The 16717-nt window shown below is 31.4% G+C and overlaps 2 protein-coding genes across 4 annotated transcripts; one reads left to right on the forward strand and one right to left on the reverse strand.

The window, feature by feature from the left end:
- Positions 1–295: 295 nt before the first annotated feature.
- LOC118058580 (universal stress protein PHOS34) lies at positions 296–3998 on the forward strand. 3 transcript variants are annotated; one of them, XR_012168986.1, is made up of 3 exons: positions 297–1207; positions 3481–3528; positions 3726–3998. XR_012168986.1 is itself a non-coding variant. In XM_073407168.1 (2 exons), the coding sequence occupies exon 1, from the start codon at positions 462–464 to the stop codon at positions 1170–1172; it is 711 nt and encodes a 236-aa protein (XP_073263269.1). In that variant the 5' UTR covers positions 296–461; the 3' UTR covers positions 1173–1207; positions 3726–3998. The 3 variants fall into 3 exon arrangements, 2 of the variants coding, with proteins under 2 accessions (XP_073263269.1, XP_073263270.1); XM_073407168.1 differs by lacking the exon at positions 3481–3528 and having other exon boundaries at positions 296–1207; XM_073407169.1 differs by lacking the exons at positions 3481–3528; positions 3726–3998 and adding an exon at positions 1389–3474 and having other exon boundaries at positions 296–1207.
- Positions 3999–8258: 4260 nt separating this feature from the next.
- Positions 8259–9728, reverse strand: LOC118058618 (uncharacterized). The gene is made up of 2 exons (XM_035071342.2): positions 8883–9728; positions 8259–8705 (listed from the first exon to the last, which is right to left on the reverse strand). The coding sequence occupies exons 1-2, from the start codon at positions 9441–9443 to the stop codon at positions 8445–8447; spliced, it is 822 nt and encodes a 273-aa protein (XP_034927233.1). The 5' UTR covers positions 9444–9728; the 3' UTR covers positions 8259–8444.
- Positions 9729–16717: the final 6989 nt, after the last annotated feature.

The following is a 16717-nucleotide window of genomic DNA, read 5'->3' on the forward strand; positions in this document are numbered from 1 at the left end:
CCGCATTTTGGGTACCATCTCTCCAAATCAAAATCAATTGAAAACAACCTTTATTCCCATGAAAAGCACACCAAACCCCACAATTATCTTACCTATTTTTGGTGCATGTTTGTAGCTGAGTTACATTAGTTATTTATTTATTAAATTTTAGTTTTTTTTTAATTTAAATTAATTAAATTTTTTATTTTTATATCATTTTAATGATTCAATATTAAAATTTTAAAATAAATAAATTATTTTCATGTATTTATAATAAATAAAAAAACTTTATATCTCTAATATAATAATAATAAATCTCATATACTGTCCCCACACCCCTCAGCTCTCCTCCCCTTCCGACACTCATCACCATTTCCCTTCCCTCCAAACAAAGGAACAAAGACAATTGACAAATCCAATTTTCATTCTCAGTCAAGAAATCAACAACTACACAAGCAAACATCAAAACCTTAGCAGCGGCCATGAATTCTCAACAACAACAACAACAAAACCCGGTAGATCCTGACCAGCCGCTACTCCCGACAATTAAGATCAACCACCACCCTTCTCCCCCACGCCACCCTCACCCACCCTCCGCCACTCCTACTCTCACCCCCACCACTCGCCGCAAGATTGGTGTCGCCGTCGACCTCTCTGACGAATCAGCCTACGCTGTCCGCTGGTCTGTCCACCACTACATCCGTCCTGGCGACTCTGTCATCCTCCTCCACGTCAGCCCTACCTCCGTCCTCCTCGGCGCTGACTGGGGCCCACTCCCACTCTCCACTCCCACGCAATCGCAACTCGATCTCTTGAACAATAATAGTAAATTTAATAGTGAAATTGATAGTAAAACTAAAAATGAGAATAGTGAGAAGCCACAGCCCCGGCAAGAGGATGATTTCGATGCTTTCACGGCTTCGAAAGCGGCGGATATTGCGAGGCCTTTGAAGGAAGCGCAGATTCCGTATAAGATTCATATTGTGAAAGATCATGATATGAAGGAAAGGTTGTGTTTGGAAATTGAGAGGTTAGGGTTGAGTGCGGTTATTATGGGGAGTAGAGGGTTTGGTGCGGCGATAAGAGGGAGCGATGAGAGATTGGGTAGTGTGAGTGATTATTGTGTTCATCATTGTTTTTGTCCTGTCGTTGTTGTTAGATATCCTGAGGATAAGGATTGTGGTTGGGACTGAGCCGGAGGCAGCTGTTAATGTGAAGGGAACTAAAGGTTAGGATTTGTAATGTGACCGTTCATTTTTGCTATTGGTGATTTTGATTGTGGTTTGAAGTTTTGATTTTTTTTCTTACTTTAATGATTGATGATCTTTGTTTATGATGTTTTTTTTTTTTTTTTTTTTTTTTTAAATCTTATAAGTTTGCTAGTGTATGCTAATGATGGCAATGTACAGGAGGAGGATCGTTGTCTCGAAAGGAAAACGTAGAGATAGTTATGCACATGATTAGGATGCATTATCTAATCGTAATGCTCTGGACTGTATCATAATGTAAAACCTAATATAGATGTAAAAGAAATGTGTACATCATGTCTTAGGTTCTAGAGCATTTTATAAGTGGTCAAAGTTGCATATAAATAGGATGCACCGGGTTAATTTTGATTTTGGATGCTATTAATCTTCTGATGAATCTTGAAATTGTTGGATTCTGGAGAGTTGCTGAAATATTGCAATAAAGATGCATTAAATAGCTGAGTTGGTTTATGAATCCTGAGCGGAAAATCTGAATGGTGCTTGTAAAATAACAAGCTGTGGTGATGAAAGTAGGGTTGATTTGAGTTGGAGTCAGCATCTAAAATGTGCAGGTTACTTTGCTATAATTAAATGTAAATGGGTATTGGCCATTTCATTACTATAGAAAGATGACTCTGCTTATTTGGTGCGACAGGCTTCATTGTGCTCTTCTAATTTTAATCTATATTGATTAGTGGGTAAAGTTTTACCTCAACTAGCTGGTTTGATTGGTGCTTGCGTTTTGTTATGTTAGATGGTGGAATTTGTCATTGCTGGTAATGATTATGCTTGCCAGGCCTTTTTTCTGCCTTGTGGGATATTGGCTAATGTGGTTATGTTTATTCCAATATGTGATGACCAGTAATGCATAATCATACTAGGTTTTGGAGTTTTTTATTTTATTTTGTTTTTTTTATGAGATCGACGGTGCAGATAATGGTTTGTGTGAATAAAGACACATCATCCTGAATTTTTCATTATCAGCAGAGTGAATTGATCATAGTTAAAACAATATGTAGGAGCCTGTGCAGCAAAAGAAATTCGGAAATTACAATCGGTTTCGATAGCATTTATTTAGTGGTTGATGTTGTGTATAAATAGTACAAAATGGATCACTTGTGAATATGTGAGATTCATCTTCTCATGGTTGACATGATATTTTACATGGCTTGATTTGAGAGAGTTGCTGTGATATTGCAGTAAAGATGCATTGAATAATTGAAATGTTTGCTGAATTGTAAGCATAGCTTTGGAGCCTTAGGTACTTGTAGAATTTTGTTAGAGATGTGGTTGATATGATCTAGAGAGATATATGTCATATGAAATGTAAAGTGCAAGCAGTGGTGAGTCCGTTGCAACTGTGTAGCTATTGGTTCTTATTACCACGGAGCTTGATAGTGATTTGACCAAGTTATTGATGCCAATTGATAAGGCTTATTGATGAAAATTAAGTACTAAAATCGATATATGATGCTTGTTGAAACACTATTGCATCTCATTGATGCAATATGATGGAGGTTTTTAGGGCTTTGGATTGATGGATCCTTAGTTGTTTTTGTTTTTTATTGCAATTTTGATGGTCTTACTGGAGCAGATGCAGTAGCAATAACACAATTATTCGAGTATTAGACATTTTAGTTGGATCCATGATATTAGCGTTTAGCTTACATTGTGTTTCTTGAAGGCTACATTGGAGTGTATTGTTGCAACAATGGTTTGACTTTCATTGGCCTTGCATAGCTTTGACAGCGCATGAACAAGACAGTGCATAAATCGACTGTCTAGAAAATTGTTTTCCACTCCCTATCACAGTCTATTTATTGCTCCTCCCTTGGCTTAGTGAGGTTATGGGTTAGCTCCTCCCTTGGCTTAGTGAGGTTAAAGGCTAGCTCCTCAACGTTGTTTGAAATAAGATTTTTTGCTATGTTTTGTAATACTTCTTCTACCCATTCAGAATAAGTAATTTAACACTTATTTGTCAACACAATTGACAAATTTTTGTTTCATAGTTTCTCTTGTTTAACATAGCTGAAAGAAAACAGGTATGCTGTATTTGGCCCATGATTTTTGCCTTTTACTCTGAATGATCATGCTAGCTGTGCTGTTTCTGTTCAAGAATTGATTTCCTTAGACTGAATGCTGATGGCTGAATTGCTGTTCTTGCTATTGTCACTTGTGTTGTTTCACAGCTGTTTTAGTAAATAGTGGAAAATTTTTAAATGATGTCTCTATTTGTTTGCTTGTTGCCTGACAGATGCCTAGTTTGAACTACTATATCGTGACTGATCCATCTCCACAGCAGGTATGCAGCCGGATCTTGGTTTTTGTTCTTCAGTTTGCATTTATCTGTGTAATGTTGTCTCGTCATGCCCCTTCATTCCACTGTAATCATAGCCGCTGTTATTTCCTCTATTTTTGTGTGTGCGCATTTTCCATGATGTTCTACACTTCAATTGTCACGTGGATCCAATTTTGCTATTTGGCCGTCTTTCTTTGTAGATCTGATGGAGGAGGTGTCACAGTCAGCAGGGATTAGGTGAACATGCGGAGGAGTTAATATGATGTTCTTGTCACGTGGGTCTCCTGTTTGTGCTTAATAGACAGATTGTAGGATGATCTTTTCTCCCTTGCGACTCTTGTCAGAAGTTTCTCATATATGAAAACTTGGGAGGATTTGTACGGCTGATCAATGGTGTTAGGTTTCTGGATATTCTTGTAGGCTTTTGGAAATATGTTTTAATGGATTATAATGTCCATCGTTTTGGTGTTGAAGATTGCTTCTCTCTACCCTTTTGTTCCCAGTTACGAAGTTGGTTATTTGCTCTTTAAAAATGAGTTAATCATAACTGAACTTGTAAATTGAAATCAAGCAACCCAATAAAGCTAAAGTACAATTTGTGTGTAAAGAAGAATCGACGACAGGTTCCCAGTTTGCGGGCAAAAATATTCGGGTTTTTCTCGGCGCATGGTTGACTTGAGAGCTCCGGGTTTTGTAATGGTTGACAATGTTGGACAGTTGCCGGCGGCGACAACTAGTTGGGTTACCTTTGCAAGTGGGTGTTTGTAATGATGAGAACAGATGTTGCTGACATGTTGAAATCTTGACTGGGATTTAAGGGTGATGGAAACATGTCAATGTTCGTACCAGAAACTAAGAGATTAATTGATGCCCTTCTTGTTTTTCTCATGTTTTCTTAGATTGTGTTCCTCGTGCCACGCAAGGCCACCTCATGAATTTCTGACTAGATATCCTGAGCTCCCCACGGTGAAAGGAAAAGGAGATGGTCAAACTATTCACACAAACCACAAAATCGTTGAGAAGCTCCTAACAAATTGATACTGAGCCTATGAAATATCGTTGACTTTCAATGGGGGCCAAATTTTGAGGCTTTCTTTTCTCATGGGATTTGAGAGATTCTTACTGCAGTAAATATCTAATCTTGAAAATGGGATATTAATTTAATTATATTTATTAAATTTATATATTAAAATAATTTTTTTATTTAATCAAATAATAATAAAAATAGATATATATTAAATTGATTGAATAGCATAAAATAAAATAAAAATATTATGCACATATTAAAAATATTATTTGAAAAAAAAAATTATACAAAGGATAAAAAAACTTATGGATGAATTAGAAAAATCTCTTAAAAGATTAAATGCTTAACGAAAAAAATAATAGTCAATTAAAAGAGACTCTAAATAAAATAAAAGAGAATGGATATTAATCTAAATATAAATATTTTTTTTGAAAATAAAAAGCATATAAAAAGAAGTATGAATTAAAAAAAAAAAAAAGGGTTAGGCACAACTGGGCCTAGCAAGCTAGGCCATCCCACCTCGCAAGCCGGGCTAGTCTACGTCGCCCATTTGTTAGGTCCCACGCACTAGCCTACTCGGGCAATTGGGTCCCTTTTTTTTTTTGGCATTTGAGGCACACCACATGTTGCCTGCCCAAAAGTTTTTTGAAAAACAAATCATTTGACGTGTCGCTTGATTTTGCCTTGATTTTGGCTACTATAGTGACTGGAAAGCCAGAGCTTAATGTTGTCTGACCCATATACTTGTTTTTCAATCTAAAAACACCTTAGAAATCATGATAAATCTATATATGGTCTAAAGAACAAAAAAAAATCCCAAAAACAAAAATCAATCAGAAATAAAAAATTAACCAGAATTCAGATATGTTTTTTCATGAATTTTATAGATACAAAACATCTAATATGAACTATCCTTATAACATGGAATCATTTGAAACAAATATTGAATGTTTTGGTAACATAAATTGGTGTTAACAACACCTTTTTTTCTCTACCAAGAAAATCCAGCAACCTCTCACTTTGTCTTTCTCCTTTCTCAACTAGGGACCAAACAATAATAAAAAATAAACTTTTATATCAAAATTGAATTGAAAAATATTGAGATACCAAAATTGTATAATTTGCATTATTTTTAAAGTGCAAGGACCAAAGTATATCTTTCCTGAAACTTCTCGCACGCTATGTCTTTTTCATTTTAGTTTATTTTCTTCCAATTTGGTCTTAGTTAGGATCAAATTGTCCAAAATTAAACTTTGATTACCAAAATAAATTATTAAAAAATACACAACAAATCCATAATATTTTGTGTGCGTGTGAATAGTGCTGGCTTTACAGCTAAAATCACACGTCTTTTAGATTTTTACTTGGGGGTGTTTGAGAATATGGAAGCAGTTGTTTTTTAAAGTGTTTTTCACTCGAAAATACATCAATATAATATTTTTTATTTTGAAAAAATTATTTGATATCAACACATAAAAATAATCTAAAAACACTAAAAATATATATTAATTTGAAGTAAAGAAAAAAATAATTTTTTAAAAAAACACTTTTAAAATGCAAAAATAAATGATTTTAACCTTTCTTGTTCTTGTTTATCTAATATTTTCTTGTCAAACTTGATGGTCCTTTCCAGCTATTCAAAGTGTAAAATTGGTCTATAACTTCAAAGGCAGAATACAATATTCATATCATATCGTAGGACACAATATACTTGCTTCCTCGATCGATTCAACTAGATGGGAAGGGCCATACGCTTTAATTTGCCCTATTTACTAATACAATGTTTGTCTACGTAGGTGGAACCATGTTTTCTTGTAAAATTAGAATTTGGTTTCTTCAAATTGATTTTTTAAATATTTTTATGTTGTTTTGATGTATTGATATCAAAAATATATTTTTTTAAAAATAAAATAAAAATATTATTTTAATATATTTTTAAATGAAAAACACTTTAAACAATGACATACACTATCTAAGAAAATATCTTCATTAAAATATACATAATTAGTCTTTTAATCTTATTTAAGCTTAGTTTACGGTAATGTTTGAGTTTGTGGTATGAGTTTCTTTTCAAAATAATTTTTTATATTAAAAAAAATTATTTTAATACCAGCTTATTAAAATAATTTAAAAATATTAAAAAATTAATTAAAAAAATAATCTGACTGATAGTGAGAACAAACACTACCACCTAGATGACAAAGCAAAACCAAGATATTAATTTTCAACCAGGTAAAACTCGACACGAAAAATAAAAAAATTATTTTAATACCATCTTATTAAAATAATTTAAAAATATTAAAAAAATTAATTAAAAAAAAATAATGTGACTAACAGCGAGAACAAACACTACCACCTAGATGACAAAGCAAAACCAAGATATTAATTTTCAATTATGTAAAACTCGACATGAAAAATAAAAAAATTATTTTAATATCTATTTATTAAAATAATTTAAAAATATTAAAAAATTAATTAAAAAAAAATAATCCGACCGACAGCGAGAATAAACACTACCATCTAGATAACAAAGCAAAACCTAGATATTAATTTTCAACCAGGTAACAATCGACACGAAAAATAACTTCCACAGTAATGAAGATAAGAAATCAAACATCGTCGAATCAAGACCACAGATGAAATCAAAGTTCAAAGGCCTCTATTATAAATTAAGGGAAATTATCTCCAAAACCGTATAAAGCCACGCAAGTGGACTTCTTCTTTTACATATTTTATGCTAAATTCTAGTGGGGTTTTGTTTCATACCAGCCACACACTCTATTCTCATCTGTAGCCCACGTTCATGGCGTGCTACCACAAAAACCAGACGCTCTTGACTTCAAGAACATCTGGTCCACTCAAAACCACATATTAACTTTCTCGTTCTGGGCATCTTCCGCTAGCTGCTACTGTTCATTTCATCCTCAGCTACAATGTCATCATCCCATTTATCTTCAAAGAGAGAGCATGGAGTATGGACTCTGCCAGTTGATACGTGACAGCTGCTGACCTTTTTTGCTTGGCATGCAACGATATGTGGTCGGAAGGAGAAGTAGCCCGTAATATGGTCTATACCACAGGTTCCTCCGGCGATGGATGGTCCTGAATTTTGCAGCGTAATGGCCAGACAACCTCCCCTACGTCCCATTCTGTTCCTCGTCAATTTCTCCATGAACCTTAGCTGGTACATGTACATCCGTTATGAACTAGATAACTGGGAATCCCATATTACGTTATCTTCGAAAAAAGAGAGTAAATTTACATGTTTAATTATGTCAAATTTATCTTTAAAAAGTTGTGTTCTTAATATTCTATCATTTCGACAAATCTTTACCATAAAATATAACAAAGGGTGTAGTAATGTATTCTTGTAAATTCTGATCAGTAAATGGATCATCGAATACAAGCTACTGATAATCTTTTCTTCATATAAGCGAGATGTAACTAACATTTACAATAAAGAATTGAGTTCATAGCCTCAGTCGGCATCGGTCGAGACTCACGGCTTGAAATTTACATGGATCAGGGACGAATTCTTTCTTATTTCTCTAGTAGTTATAAGAATGGGGGAATTAATGGCGAATCATCTACCATTTCCACTCATAAATAATTGACAATAGCAAGGTAGCAAGTCCAGAATGTTAGGAGTAGCACACAGAAAATCACTTTTTCCATGGGTAAATCAAGAAAAACAAAGAAGAACAAATATCATAAGGTAATATAGCATTAACCATTGAACCAAAAACCATCTCATGTACAAAACCATGAAGACAAGCACAACCAGCTACTAAAACAAGCTTCAAAATGAAATGAAATACTAAATAGTTATGGTTCAAAAACTATATGGTTATTAATTAATTAATCATATAAAAAAAGTTAGTAGGGGCAGAAATCAAAGGCTCTGATCTCGGCTCAATTTGCAGATCCCAAGAATAGCAGCAGACGCGTTTTCTCCATTCGCGACCAAGTCTTTCTGCAGTCTCTTCAGGGAGTCTATGATAGCCGATGATCTTGACATTGCTTGACCATCTTCTTCTACATGAACGCTTGTTCTTGCTTGCTTCCATGGCCTTGATGAACTCGAAGAATTCCCTTCCTCGGTGCTCATGCTTCCACCTCTTAAATTATGCGAAGAGGAACATCCAGTTTCATCCTGCATTTATCCAACATTAAATGTATTAACCAAACCCAAAGTTTGTAACCTAAAAAGGAAGAGGAAGAAGACCCAATATTTCCTAAGATCCACAAATTCAATTATTAAAATGTGCCCTCTAAAAACTAATATAAAAAAAATGGCAAAGAAATGAAAGAACAAGAAAAGGAGACTTACATCAGAATCAAGATCAACATTACTGTCTCGCATCCGTTTCAAGAACCCATTTCCACCAGCACAGGGAATCTCCTCTTCACTGCTAGAAGAACTAGCCACAGGTGGCGCAATTGATGGCGAAGACGATGCAGTAGGACCTGACCATGGCACCACCTGGTTGTCTCCTTCTTCCTCCTCGTCTTCCTCCTCTTCATATTCATCACTATCATCATCAGAGTCGTCGTCGTCGAATTCTCGATCATTTTCAGACTCGTCAAAATCATTTCCGGCTTCTCGGCTTTCTTGATCACTAGCCATGACGTTCAGATCTTGGAGTTGTTTTTTATTATTTTTGTGGACAGTAAAACAGGATTCACATACAGAAACAGTAGGGGCAAGTTTGGACCCTGAGGATTTCCAAGGAGTTGGAGATTGACATGCTTGACAAAGAAGGGTTCTGCAATGCTTTGCAACAAGAAAGTTGGCAGAGTGTACTTTCTCATCACAATCCCAACATAAACTAGCTTGGTCTGATTCACAGAACATTCTTGCTGAACTCCCACATAGCTCACACCCTTTCATTCTCTCCTTTTGCTTCTCTGTCTATGTCCTTGTTGGGTTTGGTGGTTTTTTAGGGAAGGGGAAAGGAGTTTTGAGAGAGGAGAGAAAGGGCAGGCGTGCAGGATGTAGTAAATAACGGAAACTACCCTAATTTTTTGCATTTAATTATGGGATATTTTTTCCACGGGGGGTGTTTTGGGAATTTAGGGTTGATGTGAGATTAAAAATAAAAAAGATCTAGCTGGCTGCTGCTTTAGCAGCATCCATGGAAAAAGACCTTGCTTTTTATTAGGGTTGGAATTTGCTTTGCCAATGAGGCAAATAAGATGTTTAATCTACTTTAATATATGCCATTTCTCGGAAGAAGCATGTCCACACAACTTCTGCTTCAATATTCAAGTGTGAACTAGACCGGAAGTATAATAAATTACGAGTTATATTCAAAAGTCTCCCTTGATTCCTAGAAATTGACTATTCAGATCAAAACGCTTGGCTCGAAGTCACCTGTGAGGGGTTTCTTGCCACGAAGAAAAGAAAGCTCGCAAATTTTTTATTTTGTTTTTTAAAATTTATATTTGATTTTCTTTTTAATTTTATTCCTTGATATTCCCTATTTTAATTTTTGTAAAGTGATCTTGCTCTCATGGCACAGGTCACGAGTTTCAAAGATTAACCTGACTTAATTAATTTTCTAAATTTTTATTTTAAAAATAATTTTTTTTCTCAATTTTATCATTCTACATTACTTTATTAGGGTTTTGAGTTTCGTGATTTTTTTGTTTTTTCTTTTTATGGGGTTATCCCGATCTTGTGTTTCGGATCATGTGAGTTAGTTAAGTTAACAAAAGTTTAATCATGTTTTTTTTTTTTTTTAATTTCACCTTTTATTATCTCAAATAAAATAAATAACAATCAAAATAATAGAGATCGAATCTAATAAATAAAAAAGATGAAAGATGATGAAATTAAAAAAAAAAATTTTATAAATTATTTCAAATAAAATAAATAACAATTAAAAGAACGATGACCAAATCTGATAGATAAAAAATTCAATTAAAAAAATAACAAGAGAAAAGAAAATAACAATTATAAAAATAAGGATTAAAGTTGATATAAAAATCAAATTAAATTAAATTCTAAGGGATGAAGATTGAAAAAAAATTCCAAACAAAATATATAACAATCAAAAGTTTGAGAACTAAATTTGATATAATCAGCAAATAACATGACATTTAAAAATTTTTCACAACTTTTTAAAAAGAGTTCTCTCCTGAAAATAAAAGGAAAACATTTCTTGAAAATCAAGTCAAAATTTTATTTGACTGAAATGTGTTTTCTGTTGACCAACTTTTTTAATTACAAACAATCACAAAAAAATTTAAAAAAATAGTTTGCAGGAAACAAACAGGCCTAAGCTTTAATTTTTTTCTTTTTTTGCAAAGTTATTCTTTTCTCATTTAATTTTTTTATTTAATTAAATAAGATTTTTGAGAAATTTTAAAAATATTTAGAGATTATTGTTTTATTAGTAATTGTGTTTTTTTTTTAATTTATATATATATATAATTATATTATTAAATTATCTGAGTTTATCATAATCCTAATATTTAGAGATTATTGTTTTATTAGTAATTGTGTTTTTTTTTTAATTTATATATATATATATAATTATATTATTAAATTATCTGAGTTTATCATAATCCTAATTTTCTTTGAATTTGTTTTATATATTAGAAAATAAATTTGACATGCTCAACGATGTACAACGAGACACTTATCTAGTATAGGAATTATGCCCGAAGCTTAATCTTAAATTACTGATATAAATATATCGAGCCTACTTGCGTGCCACGTGTCACAAGAATTACGGAGCTAAAATATAGGTTGGTTTTGCAGGGGCAATTAAGTAAGAGAATTAAAATTTTAGTTTAGTCCCCCGAGATATTTTTCTGGTTTAAGGATGAGACACTTAGGGGCCTGCAGATTCCAATCTATCCTACGTGGACAAACCTGGTCCATGATAACTACTAACCCACGTGATGCCCACCTGCCCTTTTCATATGCTACGGCCTAAGTTTCATGTGGGCCCATACTCTGTTTATCCAATCCCTCTACTTTTCTCATCGGACATTCTATTTTCTATTTCTTTCCTCGTCTTCCCTCCCCTCTTTTTTTCCCGTCCTTGAAACGCAACACTACTTTCAAGAATATTTTTTTATTATTACGATCTTCTCACAAATATAAAACCAAATTTATATATTTTTTTTTGTTTTCTCTCCATTTCGTCACTAGCTAGTTTAGTAACACATTTTCTTCGTTAAAAAACTTTATGTTAACCCTATTTGCTTCTAGAAAATGAGATTCACCGGCATGTTATCAAATTGTTTTATACATAGGGAGTCATTTATAGCGAAATCAACTCTCCGACGTACATCTTATGTTAATAATATATATTATATATATATATATATATATATATTATATATATATATATTTATTAATATAAATATCCGAGACAGCTTGTATATATCTCAATTAATTTTATAGTTTTTGAAAATCAATGATCATATAAAATATCAGTGACTATTATATTAACCATTATAAAATTTAAATCTAAAATAACAAAATAAATAAATTTTTTAATCTTCAGCTTTTATTTTTGGATTCTTACTAGATGGTGGTTTTGTACACATTTGTTTTGATATTATAAAGAAATGCAGAGGCCCAAGAAATGTATGGGCAGGAAGTGATCTTATTATGGGGCGTCGTTGATGCATGGTCGTGGCACAACCATGACCACGTCTTGTGCAATGTGATAAACTCTTTCTTATTTGTTAGCTTTTTTTTTTTAATTAAATAAAAATAAATTATAAAAACCTCAAAAATATAATGAAATTACAAGAAATATCTAAAAGCCCAAAGCTGCTATAAAACCTCTCTTAATAATTGAAGTTAATATTACAGAGAGGTCAACGTTCATATTCAAAATATCATTAATATTTTATTAATAAAATATTAGTTTAATGTTTAAGATATTATTATATTTTTGTAATAATAAAAACACAAGTTCAATTCTTTAAAAAAAACACTTATTAAAAAAACCAGTCATGAACTCCAAAAAAAATAATCTTATCCTTTAAAAAATGTATAAGGATATCCGGGTTAATACAAAAAAATCATTAATATTTTGAATATATAAAAAGATTCTTAAATTTTTATATAGTTGTTGTAATCATGTAATACTTCATAAGATTATTGTAATTTATTAAAAACATTATAAGATTATGTTGACATGGAAATAACCCAAATGAAATATCTAACGTGATATACAGTAGAGTGAGAAAATTAAGAATTTTTTTTTTTAATCTTTTTGCTTACTTCCAGTTTTAAGTTGGCATGGAGCTTGTAGTTGCCTTTAAATATGTTTTAAAAATATATTTATCATGAAACTATATTAATTTGATATTTTTTAATTTTTATTAATTTGTTTTTGAAATATCTTGAAATAGTTATTATAATCTTGTAATATCTCAAGGGATTATGGAGAATTAATATTATATATGGAAAAAGATCTTGTAAGATTATGTCGACATGGCAAAAATCCAACGTGGCAGATGGTGGAGCGAATGAAATCTATATCTTTTCGCTTACTTGCAGCCACAAGGGGGGGAATGTCAAATGTGTGGAGGAGAAAGAAAGGATTTAGGGTTCTCTGTATTGAGACTTTGTTTATTTGGAGGAGGAGGTGAGGTTTCTAGAGATGTTCTGTGAGCCCCACACAGCAGCCCTCATCCAAATGTGTCTGTCAAAACGAGAGCATAAGGAATAAGTGGGGGGAGGAGCTAGGAGGAATCATATGATCAATTAAATTAATTAAGTTACGTCATGATTTTATTTACCATTATAAATTTAAAAGGGTTCTCATCAACCATTTCTTAAGTTTGGATAGGTAAGATCAGCATTAATGTTTAGTGATAATCAATTTATGTTTTTTTATTTTATTTTATTATTGTTGTTGTGTGAGCTTGGTACTGAATGCTTGTGTTAGTTTTTTTTTTTTTTTTTTTTTTTAAATCTTTGTTTTGAGTTTTTATGAATAAAGTGTTTCAAGATTAGGTTTTATATGTGTTTTTTTTTTTAAATTTATGATTTACATATATAATTTCTCGAAAAATAATTCATTTATACTTGTGTTGTTGTATATCATCTATGTTTGTTTTCATTGATTTTTTTGGAAAAAAAAACTCTGCAACTATTAAAAAAATTAAATTTAAAAGAAATTAATTAATTAACTCTAGAAAAATAGTTATTTTTCAAATATTTTTAAAAACTTGAAAGCCAATAAAAACCCACGCAGTATAAAACATTTAAGATCAACCTAAAAAACCCTATTTAGAAATTTTAAAAACTTTGGAAAATCTAATAAGAAATGATCAATATCTAAGAAGAATTTGTTCTTAAGAAAAAACTTTGTTTTTTCAGTTGATGTGCAAAATATTAGATTTATTCAAGGTTAATATGATCCAAGATATAATAATAAGAACCTGTAACCTTTCAAGGGGGCACTTTGAGTTGAGTAATTATGCTTTGTTTCAGTGAATAATAAATATATTTATGGGAATGGAAAGTCGAAAATCATAACCAAAGATTCTCAAGCTTTTCATATGGCTTCAGAATTCATTGTCGACAGCAAGAAAAAAAGAATATGTGTAAAGTTTTTAAATAATTACTAATCATTTCTGTGAGGCTAAAGTTTTTAAAATATGTGTATCCTTTACTGATTTTCGTATTTACTAGCTACTAGCCCACCAAACTTATCGAGAAGTTGATATTATACACCACATAGGGCATTAAAAGGCTCTTAATTACTTGTCCTTTTTGAAGGCGGGCCAAACCTCATTAACTGGTTAATTTTCACCATTGAAGACAGCAGATAACGAACTCCTTTATTTCATCGAAGAAGGTGGTGGTGGTGGTGGTGGAAGAAGATGGTGGTGGCGGTGGTGGAAGAAGGTGGAGGTTAGCTTCAAGTCTTACAGCGATGAACGAAGGTCATCGATTGAAGAAGTCACACAGCCGAAAGCCACTGAAAAAGCAGAATGGCATGTTGCAGGATAACATCAACATGCCATGCAGCAAAAGACATGTACAGAAACGATCATACGATTGAAATGAAAATCTGACTTATTTATTTACATTCTTTATTTGAAAAGCAAGCTTCAATAAAAAATAAAAAAAATCATGACTTAATAATTTTAAGGTGCAATATAAAAAAATAAAAATAAAAGAACAATGAATTTGAAAAAATTAAATAAAAAATAAATCAATACTTAAAATAAAAAATAGATCTTTTATTCTTATCGATATTCATGTGCATAAATATTTTTAAAACAATTCTATTTATTAAGTTTATATATAATTAATTATAAAACAATTATTAATATTACCTTCAATCACTCTGGTTTTATTTGAAAATTATGACATCATTGAATAACTTTTATTTTTATATTTTTATTTTAAGAGTTTTATATTAAAACATATGAAAAAAAAAAGTTGATGGATGACAAGCACGCACACCTGGTCTCATGAAGAAAGCCTAGGCGTGCCTTTTTTTTTTTTTTTGCTTTTTTTCTTGAATGATTGATGGTCTTTTCCTTAATGAACAAACAACGCATAAATCGTAGATGAACGAATCCTGGCACAACAAACAACAAACAAGAACCGGAAAAAGAAAAAAAATTCTCGCAACATGTCATGCTACTCAATATCTTTGTTTAATTATTTGTTAGTATTTTTATGTCAGAAAAAAATAATAAAAACTCAACAGAAAAAATAACATGTTATCACAATTCACTAGTTACATGATTTGCATGATGCCGTTGGTTATTTTTTTATATAAAAAAAATTAAAAAATTAAAAATTAAAAGTTTTAGATTTTTCTGCAAAGCTATACCCAAGAGTCTTAGGTTTGCCTACAACACCTGATCTAAGAGTAATATTTATAATATTAATAATAACATTAAACTTGCATGAATATTGGAAGTTTAAGTGAATCTGGCTGTAACACCGGACCCAAGAATATTGGATGTGGGTTTAGACTATAAGATCATGTCATAAAAGTGTAATAATTAAATAGATTAATTAAAAAAAAAAAATAAAGAAAAAAAAACCAACAGGAAGAAAAAAACTAACGAAGAAAAAGAAAAAAAATCTGAATTAATTGAGTTAACTCTTCAAACCAAGTTAACCCGTAAAACCTAGGATTCACATCATAAAAGTTTGATAACTAAATAGAAAAAAAAATTGACGGGTTTACCCATAATTAACTGGGTTAACCCATTAAACCAAGTTAACTCGTTAAGTCTAGGATACATGTCATGAAAGTCTGATAATTAAATATAAAAAAATTTAGCATTAACAAACTAAATTAAATGAAAAAAATTAATTAAAAAGAAAAAAAATCTAGGTTAACTCATCAAACCAAGTTAACCTATTAAACCCGGGATTTGTAACATGAAAATCTGATAACTAAATAAAAAAATTTAATATTAACAAACTAAATCAAACAAAAAAATTGATTAAAAGAAAGACAGTTGTATAATATATATATAATAATAATAATAATAATAATAATATAATAATAATTAATAAGTGAAAGGCACGTCTGGAAACTACAGTGCTTTCTAGTGCCTTTTAGAGTATTACTTAATGTGATTCTTATTTATCCAAGTTTGCATCATATCATGCTCGCTTGCATTCAGAGGTGAAATCAGAGGAGGCAAGCAGCAGCCGAGCTTGGCCTTACAAAATATTTTAATTTTTTTAATATTTAAAAATAAAATAAAATAATATTTTTATTTTAAATAAACAATTTTGTTAATAATATATATTGTTATATTAATTTTGATCTCCTCTATCAAATGCTACCAACTCTGCCCCTGTTTACATGGTTAAGATAAATGAAATACAACTAGGTTATTTTATTCAAAATCCAATCTGGATCTCAAAAAAAAAAACTAAGTGCTCTATTATTTTAGCCGTTGTCTATTCTGATTGAGTTCAACCGTGAAAGAATGAAATAATAAAAGATATATAAAAAAAAAGGTTAAGAGATTAAAATAAAGAGACAACATCATATTGAATGGATCATGTTTAATTCCAATTAACCTACTAAATTTATAATTTAGGTCATGATAAGACCAAAATAATCCATCCTATTCATTTCCCTCACCTTCTTTTTTCTTCTGGTTGGGTTTTTATTGGGCTAGTGTGGGATGAATTCCAGAACTAGTTTG

This window comes from Populus alba, chromosome 1 (assembly GCF_005239225.2).
Source record: "Populus alba chromosome 1, ASM523922v2, whole genome shotgun sequence".
NCBI lineage: Eukaryota > Viridiplantae > Streptophyta > Magnoliopsida > Malpighiales > Salicaceae > Populus > Populus alba.

Excerpts from the sequence above, each read along its gene's own strand:
- LOC118058580 (XM_073407168.1), top strand. The coding sequence starts at position 462 with ATGAATTCTCAACAACAACAACAACAAAACCCGGTAGATCCTGACCAG.
- LOC118058618 (XM_035071342.2), bottom strand. The coding sequence starts at position 9,443 with ATGAAAGGGTGTGAGCTATGTGGGAGTTCAGCAAGAATGTTCTGTGAA. Across the intron at positions 8,706-8,882 it reads ATGTTGATCTTGATTCTGAT|GATGAAACTGGATGTTCCTC; the intron begins GTAAGTCTCCTT and ends GGATAAATGCAG.